The sequence below is a fragment of the Hoplias malabaricus genome, chromosome Y, assembly GCF_029633855.1.
Source record: "Hoplias malabaricus isolate fHopMal1 chromosome Y, fHopMal1.hap1, whole genome shotgun sequence".
NCBI lineage: Eukaryota > Metazoa > Chordata > Actinopteri > Characiformes > Erythrinidae > Hoplias > Hoplias malabaricus.
Genome location: NC_089820.1, coordinates 61055367 through 61073543, shown reverse-complemented (window position 1 = coordinate 61073543; position 18177 = coordinate 61055367). Strand labels below are relative to the sequence as shown.

At 41.7% G+C, this 18177-nt stretch overlaps 1 protein-coding gene across 1 annotated transcript; it reads left to right on the top strand.

The window, feature by feature from the left end:
* The first annotated feature begins 1460 nt into the window (after positions 1 to 1460).
* On the top strand, positions 1461 to 13415 carry LOC136678780 (cysteine-rich secretory protein LCCL domain-containing 1-like). Its single transcript, XM_066656916.1, has 14 exons — positions 1461 to 1718; positions 4221 to 4339; positions 7014 to 7146; positions 8080 to 8195; positions 8609 to 8709; positions 8915 to 9079; positions 9309 to 9369; positions 9614 to 9680; positions 10154 to 10284; positions 10378 to 10421; positions 10750 to 10822; positions 10917 to 10986; positions 11225 to 11358; positions 12725 to 13415. Exons 1-14 carry the CDS (start codon positions 1461 to 1463, stop codon positions 12774 to 12776), a joined length of 1524 nt encoding a protein of 507 aa, XP_066513013.1. The 3' UTR covers positions 12777 to 13415.
* The last annotated feature ends 4762 nt before the right edge of the window (positions 13416 to 18177 follow it).

Here is an 18177-nt window from a genome sequence, read left to right as displayed (position 1 = left end):
TTCTCTCTGTGTCTGTGTGGGTTTCCTCCGGGTGACTGTCTGTGAGGAGTGTGGTGTGTTCTCCCTGTGTCTGTGTGGGTTTCCTCCGGGTGACTGGCTGTGAGGAGTGTGGTGTGTTCTCTCCGTGTCTGTGTGGGTTTCCTCCGGGTGACTGTCTGTGAGGAGTGTGGTGTGTTCTCCCTGTGTCTGTGTGGGTTTCCTCCGGGTGACTGTCTGTGAGGAGTGTGGTGTGTTCTCCCTGTGTCTGCGTGGGTTTCCTCCGGGTGACTGTCTGTGAGGAGTGTGGTGTGTTCTCTCTGTGTCTGTGTGGGTTTCCTCCGGGTGACTGTCTGAGAGGAGTGTGGTGTGTTCTCTCTGTGTCTGTGTGGGTTTCCTCCGGGTGACTGTCTGTGAGGAGTGTGGTGTGTTCTCCCTGTGTCTGTGTGGGTTTCCTCCGGGTGACTGGCTGTGAGGAGTGTGGTGTGTTCTCTCCGTGTCTGTGTGGGTTTCCTCCGGGTGACTGTCTGAGAGGAGTGTGGTGTGTTCTCTCTGTGTCTGTGTGGGTTTCCTCCGGGTGACTGTCTGTGAGGAGTGTGGTGTGTTCTCTCCGTGTCTGTGTGGGTTTCCTCCGGGTGACTGTCTGTGAGGAGTGTGGTGTGTTCTCTCTGTGTCTGCGTGGGTTTCCTCCGGGTGACTGTCTGTGAGGAGTGTGGTGTGTTCTCTCTGTGTCTGCGTGGGTTTCCTCCGGGTGACTGTCTGTGAGGAGTGTGGTGTGTTCTCTCTGTGTCTATGTGGGTTTCCTCCGGGTGACTGTCTGTGAGGAGTATGGTGTGTTCTCCCTGTGTCCGCATGGGTTTCCTCCGGGTGACTGTCTGTGAGAAGTGTGGTGTGTTCTCTCTGTGTCTGTGTGGGTTTCCTCCGGGTGACTGTCTGTGAGGAGTGTGGTGTGTTCTCCCTGTGTCCGCATGGGTTTCCTCCGGGTGACTGTCTGTGAGGAGTATGGTGTGTTCTCCCTGTGTCCGCATGGGTTTCCTCCGGGTGCTCCGGTTTCCTCCCACGCTCGTTGGTAGGTGGATTGGCGATTTAAAAATGTCCGTAGGTGTGAATGTGTGAGTGTGTCGCCCTTCCAGGGTGTGTTCTTGCCTTGCGCCCAGTGATTCAGGGTAGGCTCCGGACCCACCGCAACCCAGAATTGGAGAAGCGGTTACAGATAATGAATGAATATTCAATCATATCCACGAGGCCAAAACCCAGTTACTTTTAACACAAATTCAGTAGGAATAGAACAGAAATTGATTGCATTACGTCGGAACCTAAAGCAAGTTAGTTGAGGTCTGGTCACATAAAACCTAACCTAAAAAAGTCTAAATTTAAAACAATGTAGTGTTCATTTGCAACTGAAATAGACCTTGACTGTGTTTTCTGCTCCTTTCCTTACAGGTTAAAGTACCATTAAATCAAACTGTGGGACTTATCTGGCCATGAAGCCTTCACAATTGCCCCTGCTGTTCCACGCTCTGTTTCTTCTGTATGCTGAAGCTGCAGTGGCAATGGTGATCCCCAACGCCACCCAGGTGGAGGAGATGCTGCAGAGTTACCTGGAGAAGGAGGAGTCATGGTGGGAGGCGAGGCCCAGGGGCAGGAGGGCGATCTCAGCCGGTGACATGCAACTCATCCTGGACCTTCACAACAAGCTCCGGGGACAGGTTTACCCTCCTGCGTCCAATATGGAGTACATGGTGAGGTAGTCATGTACTTTATAACCACATGAGACGGTCACATGACCCTATCTACATGCAGCATGCAGTCACATCTTAACCTTATCATTCTTCAAATTGGATACTGAGGCACTATTGATATTTACATAAAGACTTTACATTCCACACGGCAATTAAGCTTTTGATATTTGCTTGAAATCTCCGGAAACTCCAGCTCGAAAAGCACAGAGCAGGGAACACTGTTATTGTAAGAGATTAGCGCTTGGACAGAAAGGCCTCAGTACGCCTCATTGATCTGTGGGCACTATGAGAAACAGCCACTGCCCTTCACCTATATTTCTTTTAATATATTGTCCTGAGGTGTCCGCTGCTGAGTTTTTTGCTTCAGGAGCCAGTGCTTGTCTCCAGTGTGGCCAGAACATTGCAAAAGGACGTGCTATAAGAGAGTAAAGGCAAGTTCCAGGAGTGTGTGATATTTGGTGAGGGCTCACAGCTTCACAAGAAATGAAATTTCTGGCTGGGCCCCAGCAACAGCAGGAGGCTGTGGGAGTGTGTGTGTGTATGTGTGTGTTTGTTATGGGCCCCCAGCCGGCCTAAAATGTTTGCAGTAGACCACAAACTTGTCTCAAGTTCAAAATCCACTTTTTTTCAGCACTTCTGCTGTCCCTGTGTGAAACCTCTAGCTGATGTGGACAGGTGTAGAATGCACAGATTTATAAACTGTGTGGAGATTTATACACTGAGCACATGTTTATATACTAAGCACAGGTTTATAAACTGAGTAAAGGTTTATATACTGAGCAGAGAAGTCATTGCTCCATTCTAGAGAACCTCAGATGGTGATAGAAACCAGCCTCGAGAAACTCACAGAAAGCTGTTGCACAAAATGGTGCTATTATGTTCTGCTCTGTTCTATTATTTATGGTTATACGGTGCCTGACACATATGACACAGGTTCTGGCACAAATGGATACTTCAAGCGACAATACAGAGAACAGACCCAACAGAATGGAACCCGAAGCCTATAACAAGGTTTGCTGTGTTCTCGCTGGATTCTGTCTTCAAAGGAACACGACTTTAAACTCTTCAGAGCACAGTTTTAAGTCTCTTTTAAAGCCGAGGCCATCTGTGATCTGCGGGGTCTAATAACCGTTCTGTAGAATCTGTCCATCTCTGGATCCCTCCACACTGTGTGAGTCACTAAAAGAGAAGGAAGGGACAATATTTCAACACCCCACCCACCCCCAACACACACAACCCCCTCACCCTTGACTTTGAGGCAATTGCTCTGAACAGGAACCAAGTAGGTCACAGGAGATTCATATTTTAGTTGGATTGCACCCAGGAGGCAAGTATAACAGCTAATGAGGTGTTGCCTCAAGTAAAGAGTGTCAGAAAGTGAGTCTCAGAAGTTAAAAGCACCTTCAGAAGCTGCAGGGGCCTTGCACAGTTTCTTAAAGCTGGTATTGATCTTAAATCAATCATCCACTTAAGAGTGTTAGGTAATATTTCAGAGTTAAGGAAGATAATAAGCAAAACTTTACCGACATCTGCTTATCCAGTATTTCCTCTTGTAACAGCTTTTCCTGTTTTGGGGACGATATACATTATATTTTGCAGCAAATAAGGGGGTTAATGGCATTCAGCCAACAGAATCAGAGGGTTCTGACATTCCAAGTCATTCCAGTTTTACCGGATGGAGTGCCATCATTCCCACTGCTCCACAGCCCAATGGTTTGTGGCTTTATACCCATCTAGTGCACACTTGGCATTGGGCACGGTGACCCTTGGCTCATGTGCAGCTGTTCCCGAATGTCCTATTTTTACAGTGCTTTAACTTTGTAGCATATACAACCTGTGTGTGGAGTGTGTATCAGGAGCTTGTTTTCTGTAACAGGATTTACTGGAAAAAATCTTTTGGGATTTAAAGAATGAATATCGTCCACACATGGAACATATTAACTGCTATGGGGCACTTTAAGTTTATCAGTAATTTTCAATTAGCCCTGATCAAGTCCAGTAAAGAGGTATGCCTCAGTTAAATCATCAGTGGCACAGGTACAGCTGATTTCTTGTGTAAAGCCAGTGATGCAGGACCACATTATGGTTTTTAAACTGCTACTGACCTACGTTTAGATCCCTATCTAGAGTGTTACAGTGTCCAAATAGCCATGAACTGACGTCTAGAGAGTAGGACCGGGCTTGAGAAATTACAACAATTCAACAAAAATGTAGGCAACTGAACTTATTTTAAGAGTGGTTTATTTTTCTGACATGTTCACGGTTTACCACATGCAGCGAGATTGTTTCCTCTTAAGAAAGAGGTGCTCTAAAGTTCCACTGCCTTCTAAGTTTAGTTGCTATGCTAATGCTGAGCTTTTAGACTTTGATTATGCAAAGAAATAAAATAAAATAAAAAATAAATAAAAAAAATCACAAGCCATGAATCAAGTTCTAATAATATCTCATCTTTTAAATGTTAAACCCCACCGTTTTCACTCTGTGTGTGTGTGTGTGTGTCAGGTGTGGGATACAGAGCTGGAGCGCAGTGCTGAGGACTGGGCTCACACCTGTCTGTGGGAACACGGTCCGCCTCACCTGCTCACGCAGATTGGACAGAACCTGGGGGCTCACTGGGGAAGGTGAGCTGCAGATTATGCAAAACTCTAATAGGGTATATGTCATAAAGCAGGAGACTGATCACTGAATGAATGACACATAGTGCCTTTGATGTGAAGTGCCGAACAGTCTCAGTTTTTAAATATCAGTGATGAACTGTATGTAACATTATGTGAATAAATGATTTTCAAGACAGTTCTATGAGGTGATTCCTGTCTAAAAATTAATGGAGAAAACTCATAAGGGTAAATATGGAGTTTGTTAATGTGGAAAGCCTTGTCCTTCAATGTAAACAATCCAAAACTGCTTCAACAACATGCTAAAAGACTTGCTAAAAGCTACATTTCAATCAAAACAGCAATGTTGCAACAATGAGTGGAAATGAATAATGTTTAACCAAACTCCTCCATCTGCCAGGCTAGTTTAGTCAAGCTTTTCCAGCATCCGAACCTATGGAACTTATAGGACTGACTGGAATGCATTCCTAGTTAGCCGCATTAGCATGTTGACCCAGGCTATTCTTTAAAAGCAAATGTTTCTAATTCCAGCTGCTCAGCATAGTTCACAAATAATGAGAACAAGTTCAAATCTCTTTAGGGAGCTGTCTCCAATTAGCTTTTCATTCGTCGACATCAGCATTTTAATTGTAGTAATGTGTGCTGTAGACAAATAAGAAAGTTTTTAACAATTAGTGCTCTTTCATAAATTCAGATTCTTTCATAATTTCAGCTCCTAGCTATTCACCACTTCTTTTTGTCTACTTCAGCACCACGTTTTCTGGGGGCAAGTAATACGTACAGATTTTCAACCCAACATCAGCTTTTTGGGGGGCAAATGTATTCTTTAATCACAGCAGTAGGCCTACAGTAAAAAAAATAAATCAAACCTAGTTAAATTATGCTACATATTCCATTCTTTCTAACAGAGTGGTGTCAGCAATTATTCTCTTTGTTACCTCAGTATTAAATGCAAATGCAGTTAATGTTGGGTTATTCTTAGTTTGTAAGGCAGACATCCCGCTTTACTTCATCTTTAGTGTGGTTATGGCAGACAGATAAATAGATATATTAATAAATAAACAAAGTGATGTACTTGACACGATTTAAAGCTGCGTATTTACATATTAATAAAGTTTACTCCCAGCTTTTGGGAAGAATTCAACAGATTTTTTAAATTTTCTATATTACTCTGTGTAACATTATTCTATACAATTAAGTCACTGAAATGTAAATACAGTCGCAGAGGGGCATTAAAGGTGAAATGTTTTGCTCTAAAGAAACTTAGAGTCTTAATGTTTCACTGTGTTTGTGATAAGAATCAAACTTCACATGTGTTTAATGCTCTAAACCTAGATCACAGAAAGTAAATTCCATCCATTCATTATCTGTAACCCTTATCCAATTCAGGGTCACGGTGGGTCCAGAGCCTACCTGGAATCATTGGGCGCAAGGCAGGAATACACCCTGGAGGGGGCGCCAGTCCTTCACAGGGCAACACACACACACACACACATTCACTCACACACTCACACCTACGGACACATTTGAGTCACCAATCCACCTGCAACGTGTGTTTTTGGAGTGTGGGAGGAAACCGGAGCACCCGGAGGTAACCCACGCAGACACAAAGAGAACACACCACACTCCTCACAGACAGTCACCCGGAGGAAACCCACGCAGACACAGGGAGAACACACCAAACTTCTCACAGACAATCACCCAGAGGAAACCCACGCAGAGACAGGGAGAACACACCGCACTCCTCACAGACCGTCACCCGGAGGAAACCCACGCAGACACAGGGAGAACACACCACACTCTTCACAGACAGTCACCCGGAGGAAACCCACGCAGACACAGGGAGAACACACCACACTCCTCACAGACAGTCACCCGGAGGAAACCCATGCAGACACAGGGAGAACACACCACACTCCTCACAGACAGTCACCCGGAGGAAACCCACACAGACACAGGAAGAACACACCACACTCTTCACAGACAGTCACCCGGAGGAAACCCACGCAGACACAGAGAGAACACACCACACTCTTCACAGACAGTCACCCGGAGGAAACCCACGCAGACACAGGGAGAACACACCACACTCCTCACAGACAGTCACCTGGAGAAAACCCACGCAGACACAGGAAGAACACACCACACTCCTCACAGACAGTCACCCGGAGGAAACCCACACAGACACAGGAAGAACACACCACACTCTTCACAGACAGTCACCCGGAGGAAACCCACGCAGACACAGGGAGAACACACCACACTCCTCACAGACAGTCACCTGGAGGAAACCCATGCAGACACAGGAAGAACACACCACACTCCTCACAGACAGTCACCCGGAGGAAACCCACACAGACACAGGAAGAACACACCACACTCTTCACAGACAGTCACCCGGAGGAAACCCACGCAGACACAGGGAGAACACACCACACTCCTCACAGACAGTCACCTGGAGGAAACCCATGCAGACACAGGGAGAACACACCACACTCCTCACAGACAGTCACCCGGAGGAAACCCACGCAGACTGCGACACTACCTGCTGCGCCACCGTGAAAAGCACCCCGTGCTGCACCCCAGAAAGTAAATTGAAAGACAAAATAAAGGTTTTAGGTGTTTGGGATGGTTTGCCAACAGATAGAATGATGACAATTGCTATTTCTTTGTTTTTCAGAGACAGACCTCCCACCTTCCATGTTCAGGCATGGTATGATGAGGTCCGTTATTTCAGTTTCCCATATCCTCAGGAGTGTGACCCCTACTGTCCATACCGATGCTCTGGACCTGTGTGTACACACTATACACAGGTAGAAATGTTGCTTAATTCACAATACATCCAGATAGATCATGTTGGCGGGAAATACCAAGAAATATTGCACTGTTTTAAAATCAAATAAAACCAAATACGGAAAAAAGTGCTTTTTTTCTATACCAGTATTAGCCATGAGACAAACTCAAAGATATGAAACTGTCAATCAGTTGTTATTGAGAAAAGGAAAGGAAAATGTGCAAACCGTAATAAAACGGCCTCTTCTTACAAATACTAATGAGGTTTGGAATAAAAGTTAGGAATCTGCAGCTTGTTTTCACAGAACTTTATCTGAAACATTCAATGAGCTAAGATTTGAAGATGTATAATATTGTCTACAATGAGTGTTCATACTCCACCATCCTGTCCAGATCATAATATCCTTTTATTCACAATACTGCAGTGGAAACAGCTATACAAGGCTTAGGCTACGTTTCCCAAAAGATTAGGCGTGTAGCAACAGCAGCTGTATGATTGAAAGAGCATTTAGGACCGTGATATCACAGCCATAAACAGAGTATAGTCGTGCTATGCTGCCTTGGGGAAATCTAGCTTCATATTGCTTCTAAGAAGATTGATGATCATCGTTGTACTGAAACAGCAGAACTTGAGGCTTTTTGAGGATCAGTGTTTGATCAGAAAGATTTATGCAGGAGTTTTGGGAGCTAAAGAATATTGAAAATATTGAAATCATGCTACAATCAAATATAACGACACAGTTACAGTGCTTATTATAAGTAACCAATTTTTTAATAAATAACATATTCAAAAAGCATTTGAGGAGATTTTTGCATGTCTTTAAACTTAAATCTTGGAAGTGTGTTGTACTTTCTACTTTTCAGTATTCAAGTGTCAGGTTATTACTTCTGTGTAAAAGTTGCGCATTATTACTGTCATTTAAGGGTTTTCTTTGTTTCCTGTGTGCTTTCAGCTGGTTTGGGCGACCAGTAATAAGATTGGCTGTGCCATCAATGTGTGTTACAACATGAATGTCTGGGGCATGATCTGGGCCAAAGCTGTTTATTTAGTCTGCAATTACTCCCCACCGTGAGTAAAGTCTTCATTTCTCAGGCATTTTTCTTCCTGACTACATTACTGCAGAGCATTGTAGATTTTAGCAGTCCTTTCCCAAGCACATGTGATTCATTAAAGCCACTTTAAAATGAGACGAATCTCATTTAAAAATATTCAGGAGGTGGGCAATATGTGAAAAGCATCATATCACTATTTTTATTTAATTTTTCACATACTATCCTATAGCTTTAAATACAGGTGTGAGTATGATCCCTTTGTACTGTAACATGCAGCTGACTTTATCCACAATAGCCTCTTTATTGTTGATCTCAAAAACAATCCCATCATCACCTATCACCTCTGGTATCAACATAATTGTCGATCATCTGCTCTTATAATATGTACATTTGGTGTTGTACTATCCTTAGTGTGTGTGTTTTTCTCAGAGGGAACTGGTGGGGTCATGCTCCATATAAACATGGACGCCCATGCTCCGCTTGTCCGGCCAGTTATGGAGGTGGCTGCAGAGATAATCTCTGCTATAAAGGTACTGCACTTCATATTAACCAAATTAGAGAAACAGTAACTCATGAGAGCTGTGGACACATGTTTACAACAAATGTGTTAATCTAATATCTTTACAGAAAAACAGATTTTACAAATTCCCCTTTTGGTAAATTTCACAAGAAGTTTAGATGGTCCCAAATTTTGATGTACTTAGATGTTATGCTGTCTTATTTCTCTTTTTCCAGATGATGGCAGCCAGAGGTATTATGATCCAGAGCCAGAGGAGAATAATTATATTGAACCAGAGCAAGAGCCTGTCAGGAGTCAGGTTTCCCACCAACCAGAGCCTTCCCCAACTTCCCCCAGCATCAGCCTAGACACCAATGACGTCATCAGCACAGAGCAAATGTGTATGACCTCCTGATTCTGTAGTATTTTGTCAGTTACATTTGTTAAGTTGTGAATTGAGACACTGGCTACGTGTAAACTGCTAGTGAGCTGCCTTATGCATAGGAACTATAGTTCTTTAGTTATTTAGGTTAGGTGAACTTTTAACTGATTAAATTAACACTGTTTAAATTAGTCATGCTACTTTTTACGTTCCGTTGTTATATATATATATTATATTACCTTTTCCAGCACAGCAAGTGTCATGTGATACAAAGTTAAGGGATCAATGCAAAGGAACAACCTGCAACAGGTACTTACAGACACTGTATAATTTATAATATTTATAATACACTGAATAAAGTGGAATAAATGCACTGGAAAATATAGGAAAATACACTATATTTTTATTGTATCAAAATTTTAAGTAGCTTGTAAATCACCCATTATTGTTATAATCCATGATGACTGATGCATTCCAAAGCGGTACCTGTGTTGGATGTTAGTGTTTTCTTTTTTCCCCAAACACTGAAGACTGTTTTGTTGTTCATACACAGATATGAATGTCCAGCAGGTTGTTTACACAGTTATGGAAAAGTGATTGGATCAGGCCATTATGACATGGTAGGTAATGGTAATATACAGTATGTACATACTACATAATACATGATCATCACATCGTATCAGGTCTAAACTTCAACACTAACCGTAATAGACCAGTCTTAACCCATCATTAACCCTAACCCTGTCTTAAACCATCATTTTTACCATGAAACTGTATTTGTTTCTTAAAAAAAAGATGCAGAAAATTGAATTTGAATTTGCTTGACTTTTCTAATCATGTGGTGTTGTTGCATACATATGTTATGCCTAAACTATTATCATTCATATATTATTATTTAGTTTTCTGCAGAAGCTTTGTGCTGCCTTTATTGTTTATTTTTAATAGGAGAAGAGTATTTTTGTATAAAATTGTACTTCTTGTATGTTTTTTCTTTGACTACTTTGATACAATTTTACTAAAACTGCTTATAAATTTTTCCCAAGGTTACTACTGGTGTTATATCTTCACCCATTACTCTGTTTTTCTTCTCCAGCAATCCAGTATCTGTGGTGCAGGTTTACATGCTGGAGTTATAGATGATGATGGAGGCTGGCTGGACATCACCAGAGTGGGTAGAAAACAGCGCTTCACAAAGTCCTTCAAAAACGGCGTCCAGACTCTTGCGTAAGTTACAGCTGAGTCACGCTGCGGCCTGTAGCTAACTCTGAGGAATTCAGCACCGCGCTCACGTTTATTTTTCATCCACTTCCTCCACAGGAAAAACCACAGCGCTAATGCCTTCACTGTGTCAAAAGTACCAGGTCAGTATGGCCTGCTTATTAACCCTTTTAAACCCTATCAATGCCCTTCAACTTCAGGAAACTTACTTCAAATATAAATATGTACCAACAGGTTCAGGTGAAAAAGAACGTTAACAAGACTGTAGACACAAAAACACATTATCATTACGTTACTAACATCCCATAATAAAATAAAACATCTCCTCTACTACTGTCTTCAATGGGTCCTTTCAAGAAAGCATGATTAAAAAGTAACTAGTAATAAATTACACATGGTTTAGTAATGCCAGGCATTCATTCTGTGAACCCCAAGGCTAATGAATGTCTTTTATTAATTTTTCTTTTGCAGTAAAAGCCGTCAGTTGTGACACAACGGTGGCTCAGTACTGTCCATTCAAAAAGCCGGTCAGACACTGTGCAAGGTGACTGTGTTTCAAAAGCAAAATGGTTGCCATATCCCTTGTGTACATGTAATCAATATAGTTGTCTATATCAAAGAAAGTGTTTGTTTTTCAGGTTGTTTTGTCCTCGGAATTGTCTGTACAACAGCCAAGCACGTGTGATCGGGACACGTTATTACGCAGATGTAAGTCTATTATCATTTATACGCTCTTGTAAACATTTAGAGCATGGTTAGGTGTTTATAAGGTACTTTCAGTGGCCAAAATGACTAAGATTAACTCTGGCCAGTGCTGCTTTCAAACAGTTAGAGCAGGGAAGTACTGAGAGATATTTCATGCATCTAATTTTTGGTTTAGATATTAGCCAACAATTTCTATTTTTGTACAAGTCTCCAAACTTCTTTTTACTGTCCATTTGAACAGAAGTCCAGTATCTGCCGTGCGGGGATTCATGCCGGTGTGATTCAGAATGATTTGGGAGGATATCTGGACGTGATGCCTGTGGACAGGAGGCGGCAACATATTGGATCAAACCAGAATGGAATTACATCAGAGAGGTAAGTGTCCTTGGGTTTAACCACGGAAAAAACACACAGCTCTTGTAAAATGAAACTGGGGAAAATAATCAATATTCACTGCCAATGCCGAAGGACTGGAGTCAAAGCGGAGAATTGTACTTTACATAATACATGAATTTCTCCTTGCGGCTCAATAGAATAAACATTGGTTTGCTTTTTTAAGCCTCGCGCTGGATTTATGAAGCTAAAGTAGCTCACAAGAAATGGAAGATTAGACTTCACAAACTGGGGAAAATAAAGGCAAAATTCAAGCTTTAAAGCTGGAGTTGGTGATTTGCTGGAAACTTGTAAGCTGGCTTTTGAAAAAGTTCAATTGAAAAAGTCCTCCTTACTTTAAGCTCCACTTCTAAAACCCTTGATCACTGCATAATTCAGGAAAATAACAAATATCCCACACAAAAACAAACCAGGGCCCAGTTTCATAAAAGATCTAAAAGTTAAGATCATCTTAACAGCGAGAGAGTGTTTAGTTTGATGCTCTCGCTACCACTTACGAATCGGCTTTGTTCTAAAATGCTTTTGGGAAACCCGGCCCTGATAATTACCTATCTAGCAGAAAAACATCAACCTTTCAAGGTTTTTTTTTGCAGCCTAATGTACCTCCACCAATGGAAAGGCCTTTGTCCAACCTTTTTTTTTTGTTGGAATCCAATTCTACCTCAATCTTTCTCTCTTTTGTTTAGCAGTGCAAGTGGTGGTACTGCCATTCTTCCAGTTTTAGCTTTAAGATTAGCGCTACTAGTGTTTTTAGCTTTGTGAAATATGTTTATGAAGTTACCATTTTAGTCAGTATTACTGAAAGGCACAAATAATAGGTACCTGCACAAATTCTTGTCTTTATTTTTGTCACTCCGTCAGGATTTACACCACAAAGGTGCTTTTTCTCACATTTAGGGACTGCTTCACAGTGCTTTATGTAATAGAAACTTTGTGTCATTGTTTAAGAATCATCATCTGTACATCATTCGTTGTTAACGACATTGAATTTCGGACACCCAGGATGTACTGGCTGCCTGTATTGAGGGTAAGGGGTAGAATGGTCAAGATTTTTGCCCAAAACCATTAAGAGTGGAACAGTGTGAGGTTGTCTTGGAAGTACACTGTGCCAGTGATGACATTTTCTATCTGCATAATTGCAGGTTGGCATTAAATGTGCTGATCTAATTCAACTAACAGCCCCCTGTCTTGGAGAGCTGACCTCATTATTTACTGCAGTGGTCAGATGAGCCCAAAGCTTATTGAGATTAGTATGGACCACCCCAGTTGTGGCCTTTGGAGTAGGAGGTATTTATTGGATTCTTAAAAACACATAAATAATCGGTCTGTGTTCTTTATTTTCCCTCAGCCTCCAGAATCCCACAGTAGGAAAAGCATTCAGAGTGTTTGCCATCATCTGAACGTACACTCCGTGGACGAACTCCCAAACACAGCACTTCGTAACACATTTTGTGGCTCAGTGGACGGCCATCATAACGTCCATTCACACTGAGCCTTGTTTACGGCTGGAGAAGACTTCTTAAACACGGATTACAAGACGTTGTTATTAAAGCCATCGGGTCCCATGAAGTATCATCGAGTTTCTGACTCCAGCAATTTTTTCCTCCTTTTTTTCTCCCTGTCTGTTGAGGGTCAAAAGTTTGGAGACAACTGCCTGTCCCCAAACTTATGATGTCCAGTGTATATGCAGTGTATGGTATCATGTTGTAAATGATTGTTTGCTACTAAACATTTTCCTTTGTTTATCTTCTTTTCTGCAGGGAAAGGGCATCCTGTAAAATGATTTGAAGCACATAAATGTTTTTAATGATGTTCTTGTCCAGTAAAAAATGTGCATGCACATAAATATTAGGTTCTCAATGCTATTTTTTTTTTTAAATTGAGAAATAGAGATGTCGTATTATTGGGTTGGTTCTGATGTTTCTGTTTTCCTAAGCACAGTGTTGGGGCTGTGACACTGCTGACAGTGCCATTGCTGTTGCCCATTGTAGTGGATTGACCTGGCAGGCCAGGAAATCATTCTGAAAGAATCTGGAATATTTTCCATGAGAGGAGCAAGGGAGCGAGACACTCTTCTACTTCTGTACTATCAGTTATATCAGGCATATTGCCATGGATTATTATTATTATTATTATTATTATTATTATTTAACCTGTCTGTGAGTAATCTGAATGAAATCAGGAGTGAGTGATATTTTTACATTAAAATAAACTGGAAAATAAAAATGGCTGTTGTATGTGTAATGGATGGATGGCTGGAGGATTGTATGCACTGTAGATAGATAGATAGATAGATAGATAGATAGACAGACAGACAGACAGACAGATAGATAGATAGATAGATAGATAGATAGATAGATAGATAGATACAGATAGATAGATAGATAGATAGACAGACAGACAGACAGACAGATAGATAGATAGATAGACAGACAGACAGACAGACAGACAGACAGACAGACAGATAGACAGATAGATAGATAGATAGATAGATAAAGCAGGTTGTACCAATCATTTGGCATCTGCTGGTCTCTTTTACTATATTCTAGGATTAATAATCAATTCTACAGCCCAATAAAGTTCAAATGTACTTTTATACATTGTTTTTGTACAATTAAACTGTTAATCTTGGTGATTTTTGGTGTTTTAAAAAAGGAGAGATGTGGAGAAAGGAGACAGGATGAAATCACACTTCATTATACAACTCATGCAGGCCTTACTGAATGACACAATGTGGACATTGTGTGTGTGCGTGTGTGAGGGTTCGATCATGCATTTCCTCCAGGCCTGGCACCCACTCATAGCAAAGCAACTTTAGGCCACTCTTCTTGCCTCTTCAAATCAAAGCTAATCTGGTTTTCTGTCAAACAATATGACACTGGCACGTCAGAATCACTTACCTTATATACTACTTGCAACTTCATACGGTTTTCCTTGCAGTTTCATCAGCCACTCTTTTAAACTGTATTGTGAAAGCTAGTTATTGGGAAGAGGGGCTTTGTATATAAACAGCAGACGGCCAAATATAAATGGACATCAGCTCATCCAATATTAACCCTGAAATATAAGAATTTAAAGGGGAGTATTCCTTACTCTTCTGAGAAGCCTTTACACTCAGCGCAGGAACATTTCTGTGGGAATCAGATTGCATTATGCCATGATAACGGTAAGTGAGGTCAGGTATGGATGATTAGTTCTGGAACACAAACACCACTCACCACAACTCGTTCCAAAGTTACAGGGTTTCACCACAACACAATGATTTGGGCTTTATATCCATTTAGTCAACATTGATCATAGAGCCTTGTTTCCTCCCAATGGACCTTCCCTAATACCGTAAGGGCAGTACTCCTATCTGGACAAACTGCTTTGGGAAAATGGACGTTGTAGTAAGTGACAATTAAATATAACTGAATTGAAATGTGTGTGTGTGTGTGTGTGTGTGTGTGTTACATCTGAACTACATTTACATCTGTAGTTCTGAACCTCGAAGGGGAATCTGTCCCATTTCAGTTATTCCTGAAAACCCCAGCGTGTTTATGAATGTTTGGTGAACTATTGTCATAGCAGCCCCTCTCAGAGCACTGTGAAGATACAGTGTGAAACTGAAGAAGGCCCCAGAAATGCACAGAAAAGAGGCATGCATCAGATCTTTGTCAGAATTCACAGCCTGGTGTGGTCAGGGGGGGAGGTCAAATCTGTGCTGGCTGGACAAAGACCAGGAAACCCCACAGAACCACATGGGTTCAAGCATAATTCACTGATAAAGTGATTTGCCTACCACTGTATACTAAAAATATATCTGACAAACTATGCTGATGAATAATGTAAAATTTAGGTAAGTGATTATGTGGGGAGGCATAGGACGTAAAAAATGTACTACAAATAAAAGTGGAAATCTTTCAGCACTCTACTGTGTTCCTTAGGTACATCATATTTTTTTCCCTGAAAAAGACGTCACCTAGAAGGCAGATGATATTGCTTCAACAGCAAAAGGTGCAATACGACTCCAAGTTCTTAGGGTTGGGGTTTCAAACCCCACCTCAGGTCACTGTCTGTGAGGACTTTGGTGTGTTCTCCCTGTGTCTGCGTGGGTTTCCTCTCACAGTCCAAAACACACTGGTAGATGGACTGGCTATACAAAAGTAGTGTTGGACTGGCCCTCCTCCCCTGAGTGTGTGCCTTCCTTCTGCTCAATGATTCCAGGTGGGCTGTTGAACAGGATAATGTGGCTACAGAATATGAATGAATGAATGAATGAATGAATGAACGAATTAATGAATGAAAAATTTTGGTGAATTAGTAGAAGGCAAGTTGTGACCAAATGTTTTACAAGCATCAACAGTACACTGAAACTGCGAGGCCTTAAAGTAGTTCTGTTCACCGATAGCTGTACTCGAGTCAAATTCTGCCTCCCTCTCGTGATAATCTATTGTGATGTGATGTTGTTATTCTGAGCTTTGTTGATCTTTGCAATGGTGCACCCCTGAAAATTACAGGTTTCTGATTACACACTGACCAACATGTGTTAGAAATCATCACTGGCCTCCTTTCTGCAGCTGGAAATACCTATGAACCACTTTGGAGTGTGTATTCACATGGGTGTATGTGATATATATGTGGGTCAGCAATAAGTACCTTCCCAAGAGCAGAAGCAGAAGAGGCCAGAGCTTTATTTTATTTTATTTTACCACTCCACCACACCGAGGTTTAATGAGTACGAGGCCCATATGCCTGCAGTGGTCAGTCTAGTTTTGTGGTGGGGATTTTCTCTGCATTTCTGACTCTCATAATGATAATGGGCTAATTTGGGCATCAGTTTAACACATAAACGTCCACTCTGACCTGTGTACCACACAGCTAGTGGCTATTTGAAGTTGTCCTCATGCCACAGTTATGCTCCAGAAGGGTGTATGTGAAAATCAGCTGCCAGAAATGGGAACTACAGGAAAACTGAGATCAGGTATTATGGGATACTTTTAGAGAGGTTACACTCTCAGGTGATGTCAAGAGTGATGTGTGGTTACAGTGGATTATATGTGTCTTTCACTCAGAGTTTATTTCTCCTTCAAATTCTGAATTTATCGAATCTGTCTTTCTTTCTCTCGCTCTCTCTCTCTCTCTCTCTCTCGCTACTCTTCCTTTTCCTCTTCCTCTCACTTACCTTTCTTATCTTCCAATCCTGAAATCTGTTTCTGTTCATATATGTTGCCCCTTTTTCATCTTCTCTCTCTCTCTCTCTCTCTCTCTCTCTCTCTCTCTCTCTCTCTCTCCATTTCTTCCTTTTCCTCTTCCTCTCACTTACCTTTCTTATCTTCCAATCCTGAAATCTGTTTCTGTCCATGTGTTGCCCCCCCTTCTCTTCTTCTTTTCCTTTGTCTTCTCTCTCTCTCTCTCTCTCTCTCTCTCTCTCTCTCTCTCTATCTAATTCTCCTCACTCCGTCTTTGTCTCCTTTTTTACTCCCACAGACACCCACCCCCCGTACACTCTTTGCCCCACTCTCACTGGACCGGAGGATCCTGGGTAAAAATTTTCCATCCTGGTCTATAAACGGTGTCCAGAGAGTGGTCCGGCCACTCGGTGCCCACCTGTCTCTGACCCCACATTACACACACATACAAACACACAGTGAATCCTGGTGCACACACACACACCTCACTATTTTCAGCTTCATATTTATAAAGGTAATTAAATCAGAGATTTTGCCTAAGAGTGCGCCTTGTATGAGTACAGAGAGTGAAGGTGAGGTACAGAAGGTGAAGGAAAGTGAAGGAGAGTCTTTCTCTTTCTCCTCTTTTCTGCCTTTCTGGCACTGATCAATCCCTGGCACAGCAAGACGCACAAAATCAGCACAAAAATTAGCACAATGATACATTCAGCACTTTGCACAGATTGCCTTCTACTGATCCTTATCAGAACTCAAATCTTGTTCCCTATACGATATACACCAGATAGTTTAAAACCCCTCATGGTAAACTTGCTTGTGCAGCTGCTGGAGAGCATCCCATTTCATTTCATTCCATGTGTTGATACTGCACTGCATACTGTCTGCAATGACAAAAGAGTGTATTTTCTACTAAACAAAAGTGCCTTAATGTGAGTGTGTTGCTACAGACTTGAGTGAGAAGTCTAGGTCCAGTTAAAAGTGCTATGTTAATGTAAGCTAGCTAGAATTAGCCAGCTAATTCTTGCAAAACTGTGTGCTAATGTATACTTAACTCTGCTTCAGAAAGGCCTAGAGTTTCATGGCCAGCTCACTTAAAAGAAAGAGAAAGTTCTGCTTCCTTTTGCTTATAATTCAACACACCACATCATTTTATCCTCCTGGGTGCTGAACAGGAAGCCATGTTGCTAAAGGCCTGAGCCATTGAAGCTCATTTAAACATGCTCTACATTTTCCCTGAGAACTTTCTGCAGGTCTGACCGTACAGTCCGAGAATACATGCTAAATTCTTGTTTTGAATTTTCAGCATAAAACATTCATTAGGGTTTATAGTGCCCGCTTTATTACAGCACATCAGTCACATACTTGTTTACACTGCCTGGTGCATACAGTTCATTTGAGCAAATTAAAACTCTTTATTGCCTGAGTCTGCTGCCCATTTTAGAAGTTTTAAAAGATCGAAAGATAGCAAACACAAAGGAACTGTTTACCACTCTCATTGGGGGTCTCACAGAGGAGAATTCATGGCTCAGATTTTACCCCTTGGTTCATGAACTTAATGACCATTCTCATAACATTCCTCTGGAGAAAAAGCATCAGACAAAAAGGAGGCATGAGACATTTGTGTCCACATGAA

Coding starts and splice junctions, on each gene's coding strand:
- LOC136678780 (XM_066656916.1), top strand. CDS start 1,461: ATGAAGCCTTCACAATTGCCCCTGCTGTTCCACGCTCTGTTTCTTCTG. Junction 10,987..11,224: donor GGACACGTTATTACGCAGAT/GTAAGTCTATTA, acceptor CCATTTGAACAG/AAGTCCAGTATCTGCCGTGC. Junction 11,359..12,724: donor AATGGAATTACATCAGAGAG/GTAAGTGTCCTT, acceptor ATTTTCCCTCAG/CCTCCAGAATCCCACAGTAG.